This window comes from Periophthalmus magnuspinnatus, chromosome 11 (assembly GCF_009829125.3).
Source record: "Periophthalmus magnuspinnatus isolate fPerMag1 chromosome 11, fPerMag1.2.pri, whole genome shotgun sequence".
NCBI classification, from domain to species: Eukaryota; Metazoa; Chordata; class Actinopteri; order Gobiiformes; family Gobiidae; genus Periophthalmus; species Periophthalmus magnuspinnatus.
Genome location: NC_047136.2, coordinates 6,347,425 through 6,374,626, shown reverse-complemented (window position 1 = coordinate 6,374,626; position 27,202 = coordinate 6,347,425). Strand labels below are relative to the sequence as shown.

Genomic DNA, 27,202 nt, shown 5'->3' with positions numbered 1-27,202 from the left:
TCTCATTCACACCCATGTTCTGGTAATTAAACTAAAACTGGTGTTTAATAGTTTACAAGTTCATAAAGCACAGACTCATCAATCTTCATTTAAAAGTATCTTTAATATGCAGAAATTATAGTTTGGCCAGAGGACAATTTTTTCTCTGTTTTCTCTATAAACGCTTTGATTACTGAATGTTGTGTACTTTGAATACATAACTGATAAACAGTGTGGTGAGTGCAGTGTAGGAGAGTGTGTGTTCCCCTGTCCCGCAGCTTTCACCTTCTCTCCTCATCACCAGCTCCATGTGAGCACTACCCCACCCCATCCTGCTCACTTCCCTCCTCTCCGAGAGCCAGCCTCAGACACTTGGTTTTTGGAGGAAGGGGGTGAAGCCAGTGAACAATCCTGTCTGTCTTTTCCCAAAATAAGCCAGTGGGAGAGATCGCCAAGTAAGTCAAGGAGATTGGAGCAGCGTGCTCAGCCCCTGGTTATAAGTGGTGTGAGTGAAGCCCGACCTGCTCGGACCCTGAGCTCAGAGCAGCCTCGCTGCCTCTCTCAATGTTCTGCTCCTTATCCCTCTTTGTCCTGCTGCCTCACTCTCCTCACTTTTCCACTGTTAGAGTGAAAAGGCACACATCGGGAAGGTGCTGTTCAGCTCCAATTTCTTTTTTGACTCTTTCTGACTTGCCAGAAAGCACATGGATGGACTTCAATTTTTGTTGGAAATAGAAAAATAAAATTTCAAAATTTACTAACTTTTAAGCCGTACTATTTAGAGTTTTGTTTCTGAAAGCAGCGCTGAAAGGAACCAGTGAAAGTTTTTTGCATTTTGGTTGCATGCCTCTTGAGTTTTTAATGGCATCACACCCCTTGGGAGACCGGCGTGGCTGAAGGAGGGACAGACCTGAAGCTTTGCCCCTGCTCCCATCACTCAGAGGAAAAGGTAAGTCTATTCTGGCAGCATGCATTTACAACTGGAAATTTAGCAAAACCAAAATAATATCTCAGTCATGGGACTTAGACATAACTCACTGCTCACAGATTATTAAAACCTGGCACTTTGGGGTTTACATGCTACGAATTCTTTTTGTTTGAGAGTAAGTATTCTGATGAGAGAGGCATTATAACACTATACGCTTTGACATTGTACTGCAGAGCAGACCCAAAGAAGTTTCTGAAGTACTTCATGAAAAAATTGAATGTTGAAATGGCACTGATTTGTGGAGTGTTGGGGTGGGGCAAAGGGCATTCAAAACACGCTAGAACAAGAAATATATTTGACTTTTTGTTTTAAATAAACAAAAGACTCTTAAATTATAATAATAAATAGTTTCCATTTACTGTTGTGTCTTCACAACTGTTGATCAATTTCCACTGTCCATCCAGTGGAGTGACTTCTGGCAGGCTCCAGTGCATTCCACTGAAACAACATCCCTGAGCAGCACAGCGCAGCATAGCCACAGTCCTGAGGATTTCTAATAAAATACACAATGAGGGAAGTAGTAATGAAGAACATTCACAATTTCAGAGTAAAAATACAGACAGCATATAAAAGGCTTGCCTCGGAGTTTCTTTCTAATCACATGTGAAGGGGGTGCAGAGGGAAGGAGGGAGGAAAGTCTGGAAAAGACTGGAGTAGAGCTCTAAGTCCAAAAAGACTTGGCAGCACTCAGTGTTTTGCTGGCTTATGGTGAGAGAAGCTGACAGACCGGTGTGTGTCTGCACACATGCTTCCTCCTATAGGTCTGCAATATCAAAGACAGATTACACAATCAGACGCAGGCTGGGAGTAGGTGCTCCAGTGTGAACTGCAGCTGTGTTTCATGCATCTCCAAGTCCCTGTGTCATTTCTGCACTGGCACTGGCAATCTATGAGACTTTGCTCATGCAGAAAATTTTGGAAACATGTCATTAAATCTTTGGCTCTGTGGTTTAGACAGAGCAAAGTATAAAGAATTTCAAGGACCCAAATGCTGAGGTTGTGATGATTGTGTTAGCAGATTGATACAAGAAGTTTTAGCTTGAGGATATTGTAAGAACGGCTCATTTTCATACAGTATTTTGTGCCAGTAGAACCATGTTCCTGTACATCTGATCTGACAGTGAGTGAAAGGCACCTGTTCTCCTCATGTAAAGCCGCTAAATGTTTAATGAAGCATAAATTTGCCTCACTTGGATTCTGTCCATTTGTACTAATTGCAGCGTTAAGTTAATATCTTCCATGACAGTCTGTGTAGAACCTGTGGACCTTGAGGTGGTAATTGCAGACTTTATGGGAATCTGGTGATTGTGACCCTTAAGTATCTTTGTATGTAAAATAAATAAATCCAGGCCACATCAAACAGTGTGTAAACATCCACTCCAGCTGCTAGCTGTGCATTGAGTTTGACCAAGCATATACAAACAGTGGTCATGCCCAATCCCCTCTAATGCACACACAGCATACCTCTGCCTTTGCATACTTCACTACAGCTGTTCCCCACTGGTGCCACTTTACAGGCCAGCACATATTGAGCTTGAGGTGAGAACAACACAGTTAACATACAAAAAAATGATTTAGGAGTTTGCGGCTTCCCCCTGCTCTTTCAGAAACCAGGTGTCATGCTCATTTGAAATCATAGCAGGAAATGACTCCGAAACCTTGTGTGTGCGTTTTCACAAGACTGGGAATGCAAACATGTTGGCCACTAGGAGGCAGAGTGGCATTCACTGTCTATTGGTCCTATATTTTGCATATTACTAGTTCTTAAAGTTCAAGGACTTTCTAGTAGTTTCAAATGTTGGGGTTCACTGAAACATGCTTATAACGAGGTTCTTGTGTTTTTTTGGGGGGGGGTTATGCCACTGCAGGTGTGTCTGCATGTGTGGGAGAACTAGGCAAACACACGTGTGCCTCCACTCCTCTGTGTATTGCCATTCTAGCAGGAAATGAAGGAGAATGCCACTCATTCTCCAGGAACAGTAACCGCCACAAATTCCTTCACTTCTCTTTCCTTTGTTTTAAGTGTTTCCCCAGCTCCAGCACATAATAAGTACAGTATGTCAGACACATTTTAACTGCAGTTTGGATGGAATGGTAGTTTTGTATGAGAACCATATATGGCAAAAACTCTGTAGGACATTTTTGAGAACCCCAAATAGTATTCTTTTCCTTAAATATTTTGACTCACTGTTATACGGTTTGGAGAATTGAATACCACAATATTTCCCATTAATTCATGAGATTACATTTACATTGGCCCATTTTGTTCCTTACAATGCTACTTGGCTCCACAAACACTTGTCTTCTTCACACAAAACGGTTTTGTTTTAGTTATAAACGCTGGTAAAAAAAAATGAAGCGAATTATTCTGCTGTGTGAGAAGAACATGAAGAGTGATTGTATTTGAATTTTGTGCTGAGAATTTTGATCGCTCTAACTCCTTCCAAACATCCTTTCCTCTGCGCCCTTCCAACTCATCTTTCAATAAGTATTAAAGCATCCTAACTGATCAGCAAACTAACTTATTCCATGGTTTTAACGACAAGCGACACAACCTGAACTTTGATATCTTCTTCTTTCATTTTAGAGTTGGTTATAAATTGAAATAAGACTTTTTTTTTTTGCAATCCTTCAACTGTTTCACAAACTATAGTCCCCTCTGCTTCCAACCACAAATATGAAACCTTACTAAGCTGTTGTTCATTGTATAAAACCGAAGGAGGTCCAGACTTAGAAACATTGTGTTGAGTTGGCTGGCGTCTCGGTCTCCCTGGTTACGTCATGCTCTTCGCTCTTGTTTGCTCACGACCAGTAGCCTCCCAGACCATTACACAGCTGATTTATGGGAGAGCTCTTGAGCAGGATGTCAGAAGTATTTCATTTTTACTAAGTGATGGCACTCTGAAGTAGATGGAGCAGGAAATAATTAAAAAGACAATTTCTACCACATATCTCTTGAAAAAAAAAGTTTAGAATATGGATCTTTACCAACTGTACCTACCATTTGTTTGCCACTGCTCAACTTGTTTCCTAACACGTCCCGAGCGTCTGGCCAAAGGGGGTGGTTCTTCCAGGCTTGTCTCTCTGCAAACCTCTTGTTATGTCTCCCCAGTGCCCATTGAGTCTGTCAGCAGTGGTTGACTCTTTCCCGCTGGCTATAATATGTGGGCAAGTGCTCCCATATAACACGATCGCATTTGTTCAGGTAGACGCACATGCCATTTTTAGCTTTGACTTTTTGTTGGCCTATCCTACAGACATTTCCCCCCTTCACAGCTCGACTCCTGGCAGGACTCTTGTCTGAGATTTCCAGTCGTACAATGTTTGCTCAGTTCTCAGCGGAGGTCATCACCTCAGCAGAAAATGTACATGATCATGGCCTCGTCTTATCGCAAACACACACTCGTAAGGTTTCTGCTTTATGAGGGTATTTTATGTCACACATGGGACAGATGGAGATTGGGGATTGGTTCATATTGGGAAAGAGGTTTAAAACAACCCGCTGAGACCTTTGAATCAGTCCAGACTTTGTTATTGTTCAGTCTGAGCTTGATTGATATGTACGTAGGTGTTCGTAAAAATAGAGCCTCGAGACAGGGGTATTATGGTGTTACAGTCCCTTCAGAGACACTCATAAAATGTATTTTATTTCACACAGACAGATTTCCTGGTGTAAAGAGATTCTTGTTAAAAGACACTATATGAGCTTTGGTAGTCATCACAGCAGAATGCCATGTATTCAAACTAGGTCTGGAATCTTTCCAGTAGAAAGACATTATCAGTGCTTGAGTAGAATGATGTATGTTTTTGTTACAGGTGCACTACAGAACATTTCTAGGGGGTGGTATGCTATTAAACATGTCTATCCAACAATTATTATTAAATAGTATTAAAAATACAAAGATGAGCAAGCATTCTCTGTGGATATGCCTCTCAACAGTTCTAACCCCTAACTCTGGTGACGTCTCAGGTCACCAGAAAACATGCACTGTGCACCTTTAAAGATGAATTTTGAAATTCAAGATCATGTTTTGTTTTATATATATATATATATATATATATATATATATATATATATATATATATATATATATATATATATATATATAACTTTTACTTTATACTACTACTTGCTTTTGTGAGTTCTTTTACTTCCAATCGAGCTATTATTTTGACCATGACTACTTGAAAAAACAGATTATGAGTACTTCATCCATCATAGAATGACTAGTGGTGTAGTATGTCCATAAATCTTAAGGAGAGCTCATGTGTAGATTCTGCTGCAGACAACCTGGATTAATCCCTGTTATTTTCCTGTGCAGCATTCTCCCTCTCAGACCTTACGTTTATTTGGCCTTGGCTTTGGACTCTTAATCCGTACAGTTTAAACTCTAAGCCCATTGAGCAACATGTGCTTCATATTGCAATGGCCAGAGGCATTAGGTGGTGTACAACAAAACCAGTCAAAATCTCGTGTCCCAATTATTCCTTGTAGAAGCCAAAGAGAAAGTCAGACATTTTTGTTGATTTCATGCATTATTAGACCTGCTGTGGACGACGTGCTCTAAGCAAAAAAAGATATTACTTCCCATGTGCCTCAGCTGTGCAGCATGATTATTATTCATTGTGGAGAAAGTTGCTCATGGGACCTTCAGACATATTTACAGATCCAACTATCTGTAAAGATGTCAAAATGACTCTGCGCAGCCTCTCAGAGCCTGCACACACCTGTGGAGGTGCGCTGGGGACAAGGCACATGTGACAACCACATTATAGTGGAACATGCGCAGCACTGACTTTCCACAACCATTGATGTCCTCTGTGACATCGTCCAGAAATTAAACTACGTGACAATCTTAGCGCTTAAATGCATAAAAGCAGCACATTTGTTAAACTCAGTTCAAGCTCTCCCTCAATAAACTTTTATTACATGAAAACAAACAAACAGGCGCCAGCTGGTTGAATTGGGTGACTTTTTGGATTTGAACGCCAAAGCCTGGCAACCCTGGCTGGTGACCACTGCAATTTTTCCTTGACATGAACAGCTCTGGCCTGTGAGAAGGCAAAGGCGGGACTAAATAAATATATTTGCGCTGGTTGGTCAGTCAACTGAGAAAGGAAGAATGTCATTGGTCAGACCTAATGCCAGGGCCATCAACTTACTGGAGGCAGGCAGAGTGAATGAGTGGACAGTTCAGCAACAACACCAAGTCTGACTGGACACAGCAGTATTCTCGAGACATTACTCTTTATGTTAGATAGAATTATAGCCATACAAATACAATGATACATATCTTAATAATAAAGTCTGTGTGTGCTGTATCTATGCTCATGTAACATTCTGAGACAGATCTGACATTTGCCTTGAATTTGGGTCAAGTAGAAGTTTGTCTTCTACTTTCTACTGCAGAGAAAAATATATCCAGTTCTTTCTTATATTTCCAGATTTATCATCATCAGGCTAAAGTGCATGTCTTCCTCTTGTCACATCAGCCAAGTTAACAGAAGTTCCACTACATCAAAGTTGCTGTTATTGGCCGACCAATATGCTACTTAATTATAAAGAGCTCTGAACCAATTACCTCTGTGTTTCATGTGTTTGGCAGATGGATATCGATTCTGTCTCCATTTCCCTTCTTTTTCCTCGTTGCACTGCCAGCAAGAAAACCATGTTGTGTTGCCTCATGACTAATTTGAACCAGAGGATTTGCTTACAGTGGGCCCCTGTTTGCTCTACAAGTTGTATGATAATTAACTCCTTACAAATCTCATAAATGATTGAATTATTGAATGGTTCAGAATTAAGATCATGGCATCTTCTTGGTGTCTCCATTTTATTCCTGTATCTTGTGTTGTCTGTGATTATCCCAGTAGAGATGCAAACATTTTGATTTTATCCATTGCTGCCTCTGAAAAACAAAAAAATAGAATATGTAGAGTGCACTGAACTGGGAAGGTTTCAACTGAGGTATAGAGAAATTAAACCTTTGTGAAGTATTAAAGCAGCAGACAGGACTGAGGAGCCTGGTCGGACCATGTGGAGTCTTTGATCTAAGCGAGGATTTTCTGGTGAGTGTCAATGGAAATATCCAGAGACTCTTTGTCTGCCAAAGGGTTTTACTCATATGAAGTACTTCTCTTACAATCTTCCTCTATTTGTTTGCTCTGCCCGCCCAACCAGACTGTTCATAGCTGGCAACTAACTTCTTAGTATTCTTTGGCTCTTATTGATTGAGTGTGAGAACTTAGAAATGGAGTAGATTTTCCTGTATAATATTCTTTCTGAGTGAATATTGTTAAAGTAGAAGTTGAAAACAAACCTGTATTTTGGGGGTGGGGGGCGTAAGGTAAGCTCTAAATCTGTAAATGCTCTAAATGCTGTAGCACACTTCCATTATTATGACTAGGATTTGGTATTGCTAAAGGCCTCACCATACGATACATATTCTGATACATCCATTTACACAAAAAAGGATTGTGCTGAATAAGAAAATCCATTGAAAGTCCATGCCCTCAATGCCCTCTACTGGTTTGTGAATAAGTTAGCATCTTTAGCCTTAAGGCACTCAGCAGGCAGGCGAGTCCTACTATGACCCCTTTAACTATTACTGAGGCATTTACTCTCATGTGACAGTGACACATGATTCATCTTTTATTTCTGTCTCAGATTTGGAAACAAGATGTAAAATAAAGACGAGCTTTTGGACATGTCCGCCAAACCATTACAGAGGAAGAATTCTGTCCCGGACATAAAGCTAATTCTAACCTCATGTGAGGAGCAGGGCTGGGCCGTTCTACAAACTACAGACAATGGTCAAAGATTGTATTCAGTGATCATATGTAACCCATCGGCCAGTGGGGAAATATTTTATGAATGAGATAAAACAAACTATTGCATTAAACATGCAGCCGCAGCATTTGATTTGACGTCACTGATGATGCGGTGAGCAGCCTCTTTCAGTGTCGTTTCCAATATAAGAAAGTGGGGAAAATAAAAATTGATTCTCTTCCAAACAAATCAATTTGAACTTTAAAAGTGATTCATGCATTTTTTTTGTCCAGCCCTAAAAACAAAATAATGTGTATGAATGGTTTTAAAATATGTCTATGTGGTAGAAAGTATAAATAATATTTCAATTTGCCTCATGCATAAAGGGTCAGTTACTTCTTTAAGGTTAAAATAAAAGGTTTATCATTGTGAGATTTGAGTTACATACAGTATGTTTGATTTATTGATGCCTATATCAGTATCAGCGATATCGATCCCCAGATATTGCATTAGTTTGATACTGAAAAGATCATTTGTACAGGTTGTGTTTTTTTCCAAGGTGCACCAGTCTCTATGTGCCATTCTTAATTTAACCTTGAATAAAACAGCGATTAAGCTCAACGTGTAGCTGTATCTTCCTGTAAAAATCATGCAGTTTTTGGCCATAGCAGAAAGTCAAATATCTGATATCGGCTGAAAAAAAAAGGGCATGACTCTGCTGTTTGAGTTCTTCTAGTTTTTAGATAATCGAATAATAAATACACTTTGCTACTGACATGATTTTACTTGTTCCTTTGAAGTATTTCTGAGTGACAGCTAATCTATAGTTTAAATTCACTTACAACATCCACAGGACTTTTCACACCAGATGCTGGCCAGGCATCTTTTGTTACATCTCATTCATCAAGTATTCTTTTACATATGGGAAAAAGGAAATTACTATTTTCCTTTTAATTAACACCTATTTTCTTAGGCCCAAGCCATACATTAGAGCTATCTCATGATGATGATACAGTGTGTTGGCTTGACATGATCTTGAAATGGCGATCCTTTTGTTAAGGTGTAAATGAATAACAAACAGAACAGCCCAAACACAACAAAACCACGCATCAAGTTTGGAAATCCTTAAATGGAATGGTTTGCTGTTTCATTAACTTATCCCTGCATCCAAAACTCTTTGGGGTTTGATGGGGGAAGGATTTCACATTATGGTAACAACGTAGCAAAATTCAGGAATGAAAAATGTGGGTATTTTGGTAAGAACATCTGGATAAACTATATGTTTTTTGTTCAGCAGTGTGACAACAACCTCTTTTTTAACAAGATTTATTGCATGGATGTAGTTTCAGTTTAACAATCAGTGTGCTCTTAAAATGTCTTAATTCCTCGTAATCGACTCATTAGGTTGGTAAGCACAGTTATTAAAACCTCTGCAGGGCATGGCATTTTCTCCTGCTACTTTCCCTATATCCGTATTGGCACGCCACAGCGGGCATCTGGTATGTGTCTGTGACGACTTTCAGTGCATTTTTGTGCAACAAATGAAAAGTGAGCCAGTTAAACACTAGCACAAAGTGTCTATTGTAAGTGGAAGCATGTGCAGATGTATGACAGATGAACATGTCATTGTCCATAACTGCTGAGTAAACTGTGGTCAAAGCAAAATGGGCTACAACTAGTCAGCCATTAAGCAACATTTTTCTCAGAAAGTTGTAGAAGTGTCTTTGGACTCACAAACCTTCCATTTTGAGTCTAGACACATTCTACCCCTGAAACGTTAAGAAGTGAAGGCAGAAAATAGGAAAAGTGTGGAGAAAAATGCAGAAATGAGCGTGACCACTACTGGAGATGTGGTGAACATCAAGAAAGAGGGGGCTTAACGGAGGAGGTGGTGGTGGGCCGGGTCTTTGTGGGTAAGAGAAATTTGGCATGTCCTATGGAAACAGCTCCGGAGCCAGGGCACTCATTCTACTGTAAACACATACACACATCTCGCCTAATGCACAGACAGAGCGCAGACATCAGTGGCCGTCATTCAAACTTGCATTTTAAGGGCTATTTAAAGTCATTCCAATAAAAACCACAACCCCTATAAGATGTTGTCCAAGGGTAGACAGGGGAGAGAGAGTTTTGTTATGGGCACGCATGGGGTAGTAGTAGAAAAAGGGGGTAAAAACATTGTCTGGATTATGATTCTTCTCTCATTTACCCTTCTGAGCATCTGGGAAAGTGCTTTACTCTCATAAAAAGCTATACCAATGCATATTTCTGCTGGATTTTATTAATCAGCATCACTTCCCTCTTGCTCTCCACTACATCTCTAATATTTCCCACAGGTATAGTTATGAGAGGTGCCCACTTTCTGACCCCAAGTTGGCAGTGTATAGCTGGGAAATATTTCAGCTATGTATGGCCTTGTGCGGCCGCTTCACTCAAGGTTTAGAGTATTTATTTACCTTGGTGTGTAAGCCACAACTGATCCCATTGTGTTCTGGACATCTCCCACCAGCAGAGACCACCTCCCCCCACACATTTATAGATAATAAGACAGGCCAGACCCCAGTGTAACAGCATAATGAATGAGTTTATCTATCTGCATCGCCACCTTAAATCTTCATCCAAACTCAACAACTACATTACATTCCGTAGAGTGTTTTTTTGGCATCATGTCTATTTGCTTTGTTCTCAGCTAAGGGGCTGTGAAACGCAGTCTAAACACAGTCACTCATACCACAGAATCCTGACGTGAGCTTCCAGTGCTCAGCAAGGGTGAACTTGGAGCATACTAATAACCACTCTTTCTAGACTAATGGGCATTTATAGACTCTTTTAATGGAAGCAGTAGTAAACATACCTACAATGAATGCTACTGCTGTTCTGTTGTTTTTTTTTTTCTCTCCCAAACCTGGTTGCATGACGTTATTGGCAGTGTGTATGTGTTCATCAAGAAAGAAGGTAGTGGGAGTTATATCGAGGTATATCTCTCATTATATAGTTCGATATAGAATGATACTCATGTCTTTAAAAACATGTCTTTAAATGTATTTGTTGAGGTTTGAATATCAGAAGTGAGAAAAGACAACAAAAAGATAACAGGATTTTTATTTGTAATCGTCTATTTTGTTCATCATTTTTATATTTTGTTTTAATGGTATATTGTTAATTTGATATATTCTCAATCTCTCAGAGGAGTGAAGACGTTTCGCTGCTCATCCAAGCCGCTTCTTCAGTTCTGGTCACGTTTCTGGTGGAAATTATATCTGTCTGAAAGGAGGACCGAACTACACTGAAACGAACACAACTATTGTTCACAGTTTCTTTTTGTTGGATAGTTCTATTAAATCATAATCATTCAGGCCCCTAATGGCTGCTCTCACACCTATTAGGATACTGGTTAGCCTTATTGTTTTCTTTGTTTATATTTAGGTCTGAGGATGGAGTTATAAATATGAGATAAATGACGTCTAAGGCCCACATTCCTGTTCAAATGAGGATTGTCTTTCCTACATAAACTGAACTGAACTGAAGAAGCGACTTGGATGAGCAGCAAAACCGTCCTCACTCCTACAACTCTTTGCTCTGTTGACAGATTTAAATTTTTCTTTTACTATGGATCATACCTGGACGACTGAGGGATTACATCGACATCTCAGAGGAAATGTTTATTATTAATAATGCTTGGCTTGTTCACGCATCTCACAGGGCAGGATTTGTCAAACAAATCACACATTCGATCAAGTGTTTTATTAGCATCTATCGTCCAAAATAAACGTAATCACACATCTGTCATGACTAGGCTATGACATATTTGTATTGTTCTTACTTCCCCATAAAAATGAAAGAAGGGTTATATCATTCCCACATTTTTGGGATTTTAAGTGACCTTGGATAATTACATCTGATTTTGGACATTGTTTCTATTACTGTTCCTCAAACACTAATGGACAGAACACGTCTAAAGCTTTTGATTTGCAATCCGCTCAAATTTTGGAATTGTACTGAAAAAACATACACAAATGAGTGCTCCGGTGTCTCCAAACCTATGTAAACACACCGGCGTCCAAACTCCACAACGCCGTGCTAAAGAGACATGTCAGACAGGCTTGGAGTTAGGGCTTCCTTTGCAGAGGGTGAGCAATCTGAAAGAAAGAAGAGGTTTGTGGGTAGTTTACATATGCACAAATACAAGGTCACGTTGGGGTCAGTGGTAAGCTGCCAATGGGCCGTTCCAAAGCCTGTAAACCAATCACATCTCACGTCATTTATTTTACCTCAGCTCAAAAGTATATCTATTCTCTCTAGCAGTCATATGTGAAGGTCATCCATTCTCTCTATATATATACGGTACTTTTCTACACCATATTATTGCAGGTACTTTCTTAAGTAAAAAACAATGGCATAAGTCGTCCATCTGGTTGTAGTTTGTAGTCCATGCCAGTTCGAATAGGAGTGATACACAGACCTCCAAGGGGCTTAAAACAACACCAGCTCATACTCAAGGAGACTAGTTGCATATTTCCAGCTACTGTAGCAACGATAATAAACACACACGCTTTCTAGTTTCTCTTTTTCTACTTACTCAGCCCGAGTTTGAGAATGAAAATGGTAAACTGTTTGGAAATGCTCAGTCTTGAAAATACATTATAATGGCCCATTGTATAAAAAAGGCATGCTATAGGAGAGTGACATGAAGGTAACCCATGGCAAGTGCAGTGGAGGAATGTCCCAGGCCGCTTCAATGGAGTTTGTCTCTCTGCACCTGTGGAACTAATAGTGAGCCAGTGAATTCAGATCTGCTATGAAAATATTTGGAGGAATGAGAGAAGGAAAGAAGGGGGCGTGGATGGGCCAGGAGGTTCATACCTAAAGACAGGCGTGTAGTTTGGCTACAGCTTAGGATTTCCATTAAGCGGCAGGTTTGAGAAACAAGATAATTGCTCTAGCAGAGGCTCCAGGCTGCAGTCCCTCTCCCCCTCATGCTGTTTCTCAGAGATGGGTCTGTTTGCTGCATACTCCATTATATTAAAGGGAGGCTACACCAGCAATGCTCTCGCAAATTGCACTTTCTCGGAGATTACTGTTAAAATTGGTCATTTTTATTGGAGTGGTCAAAGGTGGTTTTGTACACATTATTTTTTATAGTTTTTAAAAAATGATTTACATGGAATGCTCGGTTTTAACAATCAAGAGCTTTTTTTGTGAAATATGAAACTAGATACAGAGATGGTAACTTAAAATGAACAAGAATAGATATTACTTGTTCATCACTGACATAAATGTATCACAGCAGCTTAGCGTATTGAAAGCCGTGTGTGTCTCAACGTGTAGAAGTTCATCAGCTCTCACAGGGCACAGTTCTGTCTCACTGGAGGTATTTCTGCATATGTAATCATGTGTAATTAACTGTGTCGCCCTTTCTCAAAATAACTCTCTGATTGTTCATGAGTTCAGGCGAGGGACAAAATACTGTCTGCATTAAGTGTATTTTAAACACAGGTTTCATTCGAGTTGCAAATGAGAACAAATGGATGTTGTAGAAATTCTCCTGCGCCAGAAAAGTAAACTGATTGATAGAACTGTTAAGGGATCGTTTCCCTCACAAGGTTCCCTCAGACCCTCAGAGTATGTGTCATGTGTATGCACAGAATGTACTCTTGGCCACACGGTTAATCATAATCAAGCGTGTTTGGATTCAGGTTGTTTGGATTCTGGTTGTTTGGATTTCGGTTCTAGTGGCACAAAACCAACCGATATAAATTCGTATCTGAATATTATTATTTGTGGAGTGGAAGTAAATTGTTGTTATGGTGTAATAATATTCTTTATCACCTGTCCTCATTCCTCACAGCTGAAACTCCCATTTAAAGAGATTTGATTGTCTGACATCACCTGGCTGCATGGAGTTTCAAAAGCCGCAGACGTCTGGTTTATTTGCCTCATTTAGAAAAAAAGTCAGTTCTTCCTTAATACCCAAAGTCTTTAGGATTAAGTTTAAAGTTACTACCATCCCATAGTAGCCAGTCATGTCCTGTTTTAAATAATTCAACCATGTAAAGAAAACAGAACATCTCAGACACATAAAACTGCCATGATTTGAACTTCACTTTCTCTTTTTTATTTGCATGTCCACTGTGCTCACGCAGTAATGCACCAATATGAGCTTGCATCACCTCCGCATCCAAGTAGTCGGTGTTTATTTAGTAACTGTAAAGTGGTCCACGAGGAGCGCCCATGTTTCCGTTTGTATTTTTCAATGGCTCGGAGCTAGGAGCTGTCTCCATCCTCCCCCTCGGCCCTGTGCTGTCCAAGGATGTGTCTCATTTTCATGTCTGTGGTGTAAGTTTTATTCCAGTCTGACTCTCACAGTCCTCCCACCAATCCTCCCATCCCCGGAGCTGCCAAGTCCAGACAAAGACGCTACTTCAGCCCTGCTTTGGTCCTGCGATTATCCAAGCAATGGCCCATCTACTCAAACTAAGTGCAGACTAATAAGAATTTCCCTCCTTCTGGTCTACAAACGGTAGAGGTGGGAGGTACATTGTATTTGTAGGCTGAATATGTTGTCATTCATTGATATAAGACTCAGTGCATTATGTCACCAGTCCAAGACGCTAGTGTGGCTAACTTTTTCTTACTTTACCACTGTGTTTGTCTATTTTAAAACTGGCTAAGACTCCAGATTAGTGTGAAATTGAACAGAATTTTGTGCTCTAATCAAACCTTGTCCAAGATATTTATAGGCACGTTTTAGGACATTTCTAGAGGCTTGCAAAAACATAATTTGGTGTCATTATCACCCTAAATGGGAGGCATTGTTTAGTGGTGTTGTGAGAAGACCAACGTGTCCAAAAAGCCCTCTTGTGCACAGTTAGTCTGGATTATGATGCTGTTTGGATTCTTAATGAGAGCCAATTTCCTACTTGAGCAGCTTGTGTCGGTTTGTTTGCTTGTGAGCTTGTTAGTGAGTATAGGTTGCAACGGTTTCACCAAGCCAGTATTTTAGGTTGTTTCATCAACTCGGCATCAATGTAAACAAATTTTGGGGTGATTTTGGTGAAGGCGTAACCCCAGAACAGCTGTAAGATATACATGTTTCCACTGTTTTGGTCAATGCCTTTCCGCTTTTTACCATTTCCCTTGATTTGGCAAAGTGTTAGTACATATCAAACGAGACAGAACATCTTTTGTACCGTCTACACTAGATATCTGCTGTAGTCTAAACACATTTTCATTCACAAATATACAATTGTGCTTTCATTGGAACACCCCAGACTCATTCACAGCCCATTCACTGAACAGTTGCTTTGATTATTTGTGTTTACTACAGCGGCACATGTGTAATTAACCGCTATTTTCTCGAGAACAATTTTCTTTAATTAACCAGCTCCATGAAGACACGAGTATGGACCCAACCCAAATGTGTTTTTATGGGAAGAATGGGAAGAATAATGTGTTTAGCTGAGTTATCTGTGACACAGGGAGTACAGGGCCTTGTTAAACCTGGATTTCTTCTCCATCCTATCTAGCGCAGTGTGTGGCCAGTCTTCAGCTTGTCGAGTATCTTTAAAACAGACTCACAATTGGTGCTGACTGCGCATTGGCCCAGCAAACACACATTTATCTCATTAAATAAATGTGCTGTACCATTTGTTTTGTCTTCTTCTCCCAGCATAGTGTGATAATTGAAACAAATTGTGATGCTCTTGGCTAAACCTTTTCTGCCTGACATGTGAAAATATGTCTAGGAGCAAAGAGGAAACGCAAGTGTAGTCAATTAGGTTTAGTTTAAATGAGGTAAAGCTTAGATAATAACGACATGTGAAATTGGTCTGGTTTGCACAAGTGTGGAAGATGGCTGATTCAAACCAGAGTGGAATTAGTGAAAACATCTTTTTAAAATCATCTTCTTTTAAAGGGTGTTTGGTTTTGATTGTTTGATTATGAGGTATGTTTAAGGAAAAGTGCAGTTAGGTCTGTCACGATAACGAAGTTTGATGTGCGATGTAGCGGTGAACTCGGACTCTGCACACCTGACCGAGCGACAGGTGCGATGGAGGAGAGGCACTCGACTGAAAGGTTTTAAGAAGACTCCCGCACACTGTCTTACTCTTGGTTCAGTTTTATAAATATAGCGTTTTGATCCCTCTGAGCTTCTTCATTGTATGTCTTATGAAATGATCTTATGAAATGGTCATATACAGTTGTGTTTAGAGTGTTCAAACAGGTCCCTGTAAAACTAAAGTGATGATTTGGGTGCTATCTATAAGCAATTATTAGAAAAAAAAACATTATAAACATCAGTTATTTGGGGATTTTCATACACTTGCTGAACTGATGCCGCGGGAAAGCAGTCGTTTTATTACACCGACGCGTGGCTTCCTTCTCTTCTTCTTCGTGTGTGGCCATTCTGTGCCTTCTTTAGAGCTATAAACACTTAGATAACTACAACCCCATTGGAGAAACTGTATCCGGACCATCTACACGGCCAAATTCTCCCACAGCGCCCCCAACAGTCGTCCATTTTCCCTTTTTCTCACATGCTCCTCTTTCATAAGTTAAAAGACTGCCCCTTTAAGAGCAGTCAACCAATCACAACAGTAAAACAATAAATCATTCACAATTAAACCCCAATGTAACGCACAATATTGCTCATAATTCAGTTTGCGGAAGAAAATATAGACGATAAATAATATTGAAGCTAATTCACGCCACTGACACAAATGCCCTGTAACAGTACTATCCCCTAAAAACTATTCGAAATGTAGAATACTGTTAAAAAAAAAACACAAGCTGCAATAAATAAACAGGGGAATGAAACGCTTTGTACTTAGTTTGTGTCTGTAACAAGTCATAGAAGTGATTTAGTCTCATCATATTGTTAAAGAATTACCAAAAATGTTCTAGTAGTGCAAAGAAAATGTACATATGATGAATTATGACCCCAAAAATATTGTTCCAGCTTTCATATACTGAACGATAAGTCAATATAGTAATCATCTTGACAGGTCTATGTGTATATATAGCTAAGGACATGAACTGTTAGACAAGCTACATTTCAAATCCACTTACATATATCACCCAGGTTGCAAATAGCACCTCACAAACACAAAAGGTCATCAAGATATAGAAGTTCCTCAGCCATAAAACTTGAAACTATTTGCGTCATGTTAAAGCATTGGAGTTTAGCCATAGCATACTTGTTTTTAATCATTTTTTAATATTTACATTAGCATAGCTTCTCCTTTTTAACTTTATTTCAAAGAATCACTGAACACGTGTAGACAAATTTGACTTCTGCTGCTCTCTTGTGGATCACAGACGTCTACCCACACAGACCATAGACCAGTAAAGCCTCAATCGTAAATAAATGTTCCAAATGAGCGTTCGACTCCTTCTAACTGTACACTTTTGCTTGTCTTATTATTCTCTTTGGGCCTTTGTTTTCCCCAGCGTCAGCCACTCCTCGTTGAAGGCTGCTCTACGCGTCTTGCGCTGGGTCGTGTTTGTTCAGCTCATTTCTGGATCTTTGAAGGTGTGAGCGTGGAGAACTGCTTGGGTCCTCTTACACCAACCACACTCTTAGCCACAAGCCCATAAAGAGGTGCATTGATCCAAATGGGTGGGGTGAGCTTCAGACAGTTCTGTGCTGGTGGTCTGGTTAATGTATGTGTGTGCAAGTGTTTTGTGTTTTAGAACTGGAGCCTGACCCACCCACAGTTTAAATGATTAACACTGGTGCTGCTCTCTAACCATCTGTAACCATCCGAAACTTGAAACAATGGTCCAAAGGTTAAAGAGGCTGCTTTTTGGTTGTTATCAGAAAGGAATAATTACCAGCAGAGAAGTGGATACAGCTAACGCCTCACATTGCTGCACTTTTTTCCTTCTAAACAGTATATTCTCAGAGTTATTTTGTGGATTAGATTATAGTATTTGTTTCATTGGTGCCAAGTGTTTTACATATAGTGAATGTGAACACGTATGAATTGGACCTTATTATAATCTAATATTTAATTATATACAAAAATTGGCTTTAAATCATCATTTTCAAGGCTTTCATTCTGGCCCATTATATGCTTTTTGGTCATCTGCGTTGTTACTTCTGCCAGAAGCCCATTCAGATGGAGCTCAGTCCGTCTCTAGTCCAGTAGCCTGGAGCGTAGAGGCATTTCATCTGCTTCAGGGGGATTTGACCAAGATTTCCTGCCCCTTATTAAATTATAATCTCTTTTCTCCCTCTCCTTCTCTTTCTTTCGGCTCAGGACTGAAAAATATCAGCTTCCTTTTCTGTTTTGCTGCCAGTCACGGTGCGTCTTGTTGTGCTCGCTGGAGTGGTGCTGGCTGGGCTGGAGTTTGGGAGATGATTGGCGGCGTATGGAGCTGAACTGGGTCAACAGAGGGATCAAATGCTTGACCGTTGTGTATTTACTGTGTGTCCTTTTATTCCTGTAATTAATAGCTGCGTGCGCCCATTTGGAATCCTCACTGTCCATTCTCCTGATAGCCCCATAACTAACATTTGACATGCCAATATGCTTCCAAATCTGTTTGCGATCAACCCAATAAAGTTTTGAATTTGTACAAATCAACACCTCCAAGTCTGCTGTAAACTCTTAGTACAAAACAAAAACAGTTGCCATACAGATGAATATTCTGTTGGGACTTAAATTTGAGCAAAAGTTTCCTTCCATAGATTGACTGTGATTTTCGATTTGATTTTAAAATATAAAAATATGCCTTTCTCTAATGAGGTTTGTGAACACAGATACGACTTAAACAGACAAGCATAAACCCCAACTTAAACAGATAAATGCTTTTCGCTCTAGTGCCGTTTAACACAAAGGAAATTCCGGTTTATTCTTCCAAACAATGTGGCCTACCGCGGGATTGGCTGCAGACCTGTCAAAAAGTTAAAGAGGGGGTATTATGCAGAACTGAATTTTTGGCACTTTCTACTGTGTTATAACGTCGTTTCCTCATCAAAAACGTTCCTGAAGAAGTTTTATATGTCATCCATGCATGTTAATAATCTTGCGATCTCCCTTGGGCCCTGTTCGAACCTTCCTTATGGTTAGAAGTACAATCCTGTCCAAGACTCAGCCCACGAGTCTATGTCACCCCTGATTCTGCACGCCAATTCTCCATACAACAGCATTATACAAAACACACTACATTTTAGCCGGATTGTGTCGTGATAGTAATGTTGTGGCAGGGGATTATGGCCCCGTCCTTCATCGCTGCTGGGGCACCTCATCAGGAGCAGTGGGCGTCGCAGCATAGCCCCCGGGGACCCATCTCCAGATCTTGAGCTAGGCTTGGTATCTTGGCTGGAAGATATTACCTTTTGTGCATGTTTTGAGTTGATGGGGGAAACCGGAGTACCAGGAGGAAATCCACCAGACACGGGAAAAAACATGCAAACTCCGCAGAAAAATGGGAATTGAACCTGTAACCTTCAGAGTGACTTAGCACAGGGAGCAAAGGAAGTGGGGACTCATTTATTAAGCATTTTAATATGGAGTTTTTGGCGAATATAGCATTTTTTAAACATTAAAGATAACACGGTGGTTCGAATGTGTCATGTATCATATAGAAATGTAATACCTTTACTCATTGACGTTTTGAAACTATTTGATCAGGATTTGACTGAAAATAATGTATTGCACTGACCTACCCAAGATCAGTTTTGGCCACAAGAGGGTCTGAAGTCTCACTTTTTTAGAATAATTTTCCTTTACCATGTGAGAATGGCATTTGTTGAAGCACATACTGTAACATTCTACTCAAACTGGATGCAACAGCACTTAGTATTATAATGAACCATGAACTCATCCACAATATTTTAAGCCAGCAATGTTTTTCTTTATTTATATATTACTATTTATGTTCCAAAGCTGCCTAACACTGCCCTCTGCAGGAATCGCCTCCCCTTGAGTCACTGTGCTATCAGTCACTACTTCAATTCCACTTGGCACCTGGGAGACAGATTGCCTAGGATCCACAAAGCACAGTTCTTTAATACTTTATGTGAATCCAGTCACCAGTGAATCCCCCTGAATTCAGATGGGCATGATTGACATGTGGATTAGTCTCAAAACAAATATGGCTGCTTATGATGAATGAAAAATGAAAGGGGAGTGAAAAATATTGTGGATTTCTATAGAATCAATGAGCAAAGCACTAAACTGTGTTAGTCTGAGGTGAGAGAAATATGTAATTTTATTCAATGTGATGGATGAACTGCTTTGACGTGTGACACTGAAAGAAAACAAACCTAATTGCACAATCATGTTTGGCTCTGGCTTGAGGCACAACCAGGGGACCAGACTGATATCAGTGAAAAAATACAAAGAGATCATTCTAGAGTCGCCAGGCGAGGAGACGGAGGGGAACACATGTTTACTCACAATTTGATATACATTTCCACATATCAATTGATTACATAGAACAGACTTTAAAACCACTAAATTCTCCCATGTAACCTTTAGCTACACTTTCAGATTGTGTTTCAGACTCTGGCACAAAACAATGGAATATTTGATGGTGTGCGATTACTCGGGGTTATTTTTGCACTCCAGAACATTCCTCACTTTGAGAGCAGCGAACCCACACAGACACAGACACAGACACAGACACAGACACAGACACAGACACAGACACAGACACAGACACAGACACAGACACAGACACAGACACAGACACAGACACAGACACAGACACAGACACAGACACAGACACAGACACAGACACAGACACAGACACAGACACACAGACACACACACACTCATCAAGCGTGTCCCCTCATCGTCACAACTCAAGAAATGTGAATGACATGATCCTGAACTGTCAAAGTCGCATGGACTGGATTTTAAAGAACATTTTGATTGAAATGATTGAGATAGTCTCATTACTTTGTCTCTTTTTCTGTGCACACATGTTGGTGGCACGGTGGGTGAGAGGCTAGTCCTCAGACAAAACTTACAGCGAGAAGTCTCTGGGCTCGATTCTCGGGTTGCCTGGACCTTTCGGTGCGGAATTTGCATGTTAACACTTTGTCAAGGTGGATTTCTCCTGGGCACCTCAGTTTCCCCCATTAACCCAAAACATGTACCGTAGATGCAATCCTCCAGTGAAGACCAAGCCTAACAGCAACATCTGGAGATGGGTCCCACAGTGCTACACTGCTCCTGATGAGGTGCCCCAGCGGCACTGAAGGATGGGTCAAATGCAGGGGACCTAGTGTCACTCAAATAATCAATTGTATATGTATATTTTTAATTACTGCTGAATAATTATTTTTATATTTTGTATGTGGAGCCTAATCCTGATAAATGAATCTCAGTGATTAGATGTGAACAGTAACGTCACTTTTTTCTTTGTACATTGTACAATCGTACATTGACTGACTGGCTAGCAGCTCAAGTTTCTCTCCCTGTCAAGACAAATTTCCTTTGGCTGAGAATAAGTTTGATCTTACCTTCCGTTACTTCATTGTGTCAATGATGAGTTGACTCAGCTCTGCTGCTGTCTGGCAAAGACTCAATGATGCTGCCTGGGAATAGAGTCTGCCCTGATATCTGCTGGGATTAATAGCAGAACCTCAAAATGCATTTTCTCGTGTACACTATAATAATAATAATAATAATCATCATCATCATCATCATCATCACCACCATCATCATCATCATCACCATCATTATAATCATAATACATTGTTTATATTGTACAGGCCTAGCAAAAATAAATTATGACGAGCTGAACATGTGCCAGTGACATCTGAGGTCCTTTAGGATCAGCCCTTTACTATGACACTTTACTATGATGTGATTGACACTGAGTCCTGAGGATGATCCTATGCTATTGAAAAGTGTTGTCCATTTCATAATTAAGGACCTGTCACTTTTTGTACACTTTACAGAGTGGCACAGATCTTTTCTAGCCTCACTACTTTTCACAAAAGCCATGTTCAGCTCGTCTGTTCTTAATAATAATAATAATGGTTGCATAACCATTATTATTATTATTATATAATATAATAATGGTTGGTACACTGATAATGCGCTTTACAGGCTTGTCAAAGCACTACACTATTGTCATTATTCATTCATTTCCACACTTGGTGATGGTAAGCTACTATTGTAGCCACAGCTGCCCTGGGGCAGACTGACGGAAGCAAGGCTGCCAATCTGCGCCATCGGCCCCTCCAACCACCACCTATCATTCACGCACACACCACTTTCATACTAGGCAATGTGGGTGAAGTGTCTTGCCTAAGGACACAACGACAACGAAATGATCAGTCTTAAATCCTTGAAGAGCACTTGAAGCATTTGCCTTTGTTGCTGTTTTTAGTTTTAAAATTTTAATCCTGGCAAGACAAAAATTCTTACCCTTGAATTTAAATAGTTTTTGTTATATTACAGTTTTTCCCACACAGCCTTTCTCTGCCTAAGTAAAATAAATTTTACTGATATGCTGTCATTTGCTACAGAATCTATTAGAATAAAACATTTTTTTTCATATAAAATAAGAATTCTTGTTTGGAAATGATTTTGAATCACACATTTTAGTCTGAGCTTACATAAATGGAATCAAACCACAGGTTCTAGTTTCAATGCACATTTTTGATCATTTAAATGTGTCTGAAATGATCATGTTTGGAGGCAGCTCCCCGTACCTGTGTACAGTATGTACTTGTATGGGCAGGGATTTCATGTACAGTAGAGATTTGGCATGTGGGTGTTCTATGTGCGTGAGTCTGTAGTTTTGCTCTCACAGTGGCTCATAGATGCCAGCCAGAGAGGATTGCATGAGGTTTTTAAACAATGTCTGCAGAGCTTTTCAGGGAAAATATTTGATAAACAGATTGTGGAAGTCTGTGAAATGCCTGGCCTGGTCTGATCTCTATTAAAGCCCAGCTGCTGTTTGGAAGTGTGTTTCCTCAGCTTCTGCACACAGTGTGACCCTGAACCAAGTGGGCATCCAGAGATGACTAATATTACACCATTTTCAAAGCTGTGCTCCCCTTTAGCAGACAGGCCTCACTAACAGCCACCCAGCCAGACCCAAACACCTTCCTCTCTAATTTCCACCACTGTCTTAAACGATACCATTATAATGTTTGATCAGAGACAGACAGCACACATTATATTCATGAGTGTACATCCTGTCAGTCGTTTGTGTCGCTGAAGATGCGTTTATTTCAGAGAACATGTTTTGCAGGCCTGTTGTACATGTTTTTTTGTACATAGGTCCTGGTATTTTCTGCTTCACCCTTGTTATGCTTTAACATACTTTGAAACATGCAGTTCAGTTTAAATACTCAGGAACAGTATTATCATATAAATGTCCCTGTTATATTTGTCTCAATGGATGTTAAATGTATGTTCAATTTTCCATATTATGTCATCTGCTTTACATATTTTGAACAGTGTTTCCTTCTCTTGTCTGTGTTTCCAGTTGTGCGTGACTTTTGAAAGGCTGCCATCCTGGTGACAATGCTGTTTATCCATCTATGTGTGCTTCTGATGCTGTGGGGCTGTGCTCATGCAGGGGGCTATCCACCTATACCCCACATGAAGTACATGCAGCCCATGATGAAAGGACCAATCGGACCTCCATTTCGAGAGGGAAAAGGACATTATGTTGGTGAGTAATTTAAGTATTTTTGTAGGTTTACTTTGTTTTTGGCTGATGATGAAAACCTCTACCATACATATTCTTTGTAGAGGTTTTCAAAGTAAACAACTCTTTCATTGCACAAGAAGAAAATACAATGCATTTACTCCCCTCTGCTGGTTATTTCATGTTAGTGCAGTATCTCATAGTACCTAGTATGACCATTGACAAGTAATGTTTTGGAAATTTTAGATGCATAATGGATATCAAGCATTTAAGGAACAGTACATATTAGAGGTACAGCGTGTAACTTTCTGGTGGTGTCGCGCATTTTATGCCATACTATACAGGATTATAATTAAAGGAACAACATTTCCATGGAAGCAACAGGAGAGGGCTTCCATACGAAATAGGAGTTACGTTTGTGGAGATGCATACCCCCTCAAAGACTTCAATCCAGTAAACACAGTCAAAATGCAAAATCACATGCTTTTCTTTTAGTCTATATTTGGGCTAAAAAGTGACAGACAGTGGCTTTCATGAACATAATTAAATCCCAGCTACACACAACAAAACATATATTCCACCATACTGCATTTATGCAAATAACACTAAGACTAAAAACAGACATGAACGTCAAGATAATAGTCAAGATAAATAAAGAAAATAATACATGTGCATGCTCAAATTTTGATTTAAAATGGTTTCAGTGTTACATGCAAATAGATGATAGATTAAATAATGAATCATGAGTTCACTTTTTGCCCAGTAGGGACTAAGTGGATAGTACCTGCATCTTTCTTCCTTTCCCTCTGTCTTAACTCTCTGAGATCTCCTTAGGGTTTGCGTTTGTTTGTGCATATTCTGTTACACCTACATAATAAAAACTGAAACAGCATGTTATTTACAATTTATTTTAATGATGTCTTCTTTTGTCAAATATTATTCACCCTTTGATCTAGATGTTATTTTCTTACCATGGACATAACAACACAGTAATTATATGTTACCACTCATATGATATGACTGTACTGACAAAAGTCCTTTCATTATTAAAGAAGTCCTTTCATGGTGAATTTAATTTATTTGACTACCGGATGAACAAACAGCACTCCTGTTTACCCTCCTGGACCTGCTAATTAGTGATGATCCTAAAATCTCACAATCAACCCAATGAAACACATCTTACTAGTGAAGCAACCAAACTTCAAAAAGCAAATTCAGTAAATTTAGTAAATTACTTATTTTAATTATTGCCTCTATTTAATCTTGAACTTGTCATTTCTGAACTGTATGGGATTTATATGTTTGTTATAATACAACAAGCATCAGTATATCATTTGATATACTAATATTGCTCAGCTTGTTTTAAGCCCATCGCCATCTCTTCTATAAATATATTGACAAAGATACAAGTACCACTACAAATATGTTGTTACTAGTTCTTACTGTATTTTGGATTCTTTTTTTCAGACATGCCACCCATGATAGAAGTCAAGGGGGAGCCAGGCCCTCAAGGAAAGCCAGGACCCAGAGGTCCAGCTGGACCTCCAGGACTGACAGGAAAGCCTGGACTTGGGAAACCTGGAGTTAATGGACCTCCAGGCCCTCCTGGACCTCCTGGGTTTCCAGGGATTGGAAAGCCTGGACTCCCTGGTCTACCTGGAAAACTTGGACCAAAGGGTTTAGCTGGGGACAAGGGTGAAGTTGGTCCTCGTGGTGAGCCAGGTCCTCGAGGTCAACCAGGACAACCAGGTTTGCCTGGTCCTGCAGGCCTTTCACTGAATGGTAAACCTGGACTTCCAGGTACCAGGGGTCCTCCTGGAGCAAGAGGAGAACCAGGACTTAAAGGCACTGCTGGCCTACCAGGTGACCGTGGACTTAAAGGTGAAGATGGAATTGGAAAGCCTGGACCTGCAGGAATTAGAGGACCCCCAGGACTTAAAGGCGGCATGGGCCCTCCTGGGCTCACAGGAATTGGAAAACCTGGTCCAAAGGGTTTACCTGGACCACCAGGTGTTAAAGGTGATCAAGGACTTCCTGGAGATCAAGGCGAACCAGGAGAGGCTGGGGCTCCAGGTCCTCAAGGACTACCTGGGCCTGGGGGTTTGGGAAAACCTGGTATAGATGGTTTACCAGGGCTGCCAGGTCCTGTTGGTCCAAAAGGTGAGCCTGGTCTGAGAGGACTTTCTGGATTCCCTGGGACTCCTGGCTTTGGAAAACCAGGTCTAAATGGGCAGAAAGGAGACAAGGGTCATAATGGATTGCCTGGTCTCCAAGGTGATAAAGGTGAGCCAGGAATGGTTGGACCATCTGGAGAACCTGGCCTTGATGGACAACCGGGACCACCAGGTCTACAAGGTCCAATGGGGCTTCCTGGAAAACATGGCCTACCAGGGCAAAAGGGGGAACTTGGCCCTCAGGGTCCTCCTGGGTTACCTGGTCTTAGAGGTGAACAAGGAAACAGCGGGCTCCCAGGAAAGCCTGGCATACCTGGGGAAAAAGGCCACCCTGGTTTCAGTGGCCCAATTGGAAAACCTGGACCTAAAGGTGAGCCAGGACATACTGGTTTAACTGGAAATCCAGGTCCAGGTGGTGTTCCAGGACCTAAAGGGGAAGCAGGATTTATGGGTACTCCAGGACCTCGAGGCCAGTCAGGTATACCTGGTCTTCAAGGGCCCATGGGTCCTATGGGGCCACAGGGTGTACCTGGACCCAAGGGTGAGCCTGGTCTTCCAGGACTTCCAGGGACTGGTAAAGTTGGTGAGAAGGGACCTATTGGTCCACAGGGTCCTCCAGGAAAACCAGGACCTGCAGGTCTTAATGGTAACCCAGGGCCTCCAGGACCACCAGGGCCTCCAGGTCCTGCAGGAAATGGGCAAACAGTTGTCGCTGGTCCCACAGATTCTCAGTTAGAAGGAGACGAAGTACCAGGAGATAGGAAAGGACCTGCATACAGCCAGGTACCACTCTCAGCCTCTGTTGCACCAGCCTTCACAGCCATCCTGACTACACCATTTCCTCCTTCTGGAATGCCAATCAAGTTTGACAGAACTCTATACAATGGGCAAAACGCCTACAGCACGTCTACTGGCATGTTCACTGCACCTCTCTCTGGCATCTACTACTTTGCTTACCACATGCATGTAAAGGGAACTAGTTTGTGGGTTGCTCTATATAAAAACAATGTACCAGCTACCTACACCTATGATGAATACAAGAAAGGCTACATGGACCAGGCGTCTGGTAGTGCTGTGCTCGAGCTGAAGGAGGGTGATCAAGTATATGTTCAGATGCCCTCCGATCAGGCTAATGGCCTTTATTCTACAGAATACATACACTCATCCTTCTCAGGGTTCTTACTTTGTCCCACATAACCCAGTCTTACATTTTCAGTTCTTGTTTGTATGTCACCTCTGAACAACCAACAGATTACTATTACACACATTTTTAAATAGCAGCACATTTAAAATAAATCATAATAAAAGCAATTTGAGTTCATATTTATGCCGTATTTACAAGTGTTTGGTTAATAGCCCATCTACTGACAAAGCAGGTGCTAAGAATCAGATGTGCTGTGCCCTGAGAATAGAGTGTGGGGCTGGAGTTAAGTGCAAATAAGTACAAAAGAGTTCCATTCTGAATTTCGGCATTAGTGTCTTTAAGTGTGTGTTGTATTGTGTTTTTTAGATTCTTGTGATATTTTTAATAATTATATTGTCAGATTTTTGATGTTTTGACATTGAATGATGTGATGTTGTCATTGATGTTTGTGTTTTCTGACTGTCAATTATCTAACTTTGTAATGTGCTAGTAACAGGCACTCCCATGTGACTGCACATCTCGCC

The 27,202-nt window shown here is 40.5% G+C and overlaps 1 protein-coding gene across 1 annotated transcript; it reads left to right on the top strand.

Moving 5' to 3' along the window:
• The first annotated feature begins 348 nt into the window (after window positions 1-348).
• Window positions 349-26,983, top strand: col8a2 (collagen, type VIII, alpha 2). Its single transcript, XM_033975496.2, has 3 exons — window positions 349-928; window positions 23,196-23,384; window positions 24,828-26,983. Exons 2-3 carry the CDS (start codon window positions 23,234-23,236, stop codon window positions 26,729-26,731), a joined length of 2,055 nt encoding a protein of 684 aa, XP_033831387.1. The 5' UTR covers window positions 349-928; window positions 23,196-23,233; the 3' UTR covers window positions 26,732-26,983.
• The last annotated feature ends 219 nt before the right edge of the window (window positions 26,984-27,202 follow it).

What these genes read in the sequence shown, in the direction of transcription:
- col8a2 (XM_033975496.2), top strand. Translation starts at nt 23,234, where the DNA reads ATGCTGTTTATCCATCTATGTGTGCTTCTGATGCTGTGGGGCTGTGCT. An exon ending in GGGAAAAGGACATTATGTTG is followed by an intron (nt 23,385 to 24,827) that starts GTGAGTAATTTA and finishes TCTTTTTTTCAG; the next exon opens with ACATGCCACCCATGATAGAA.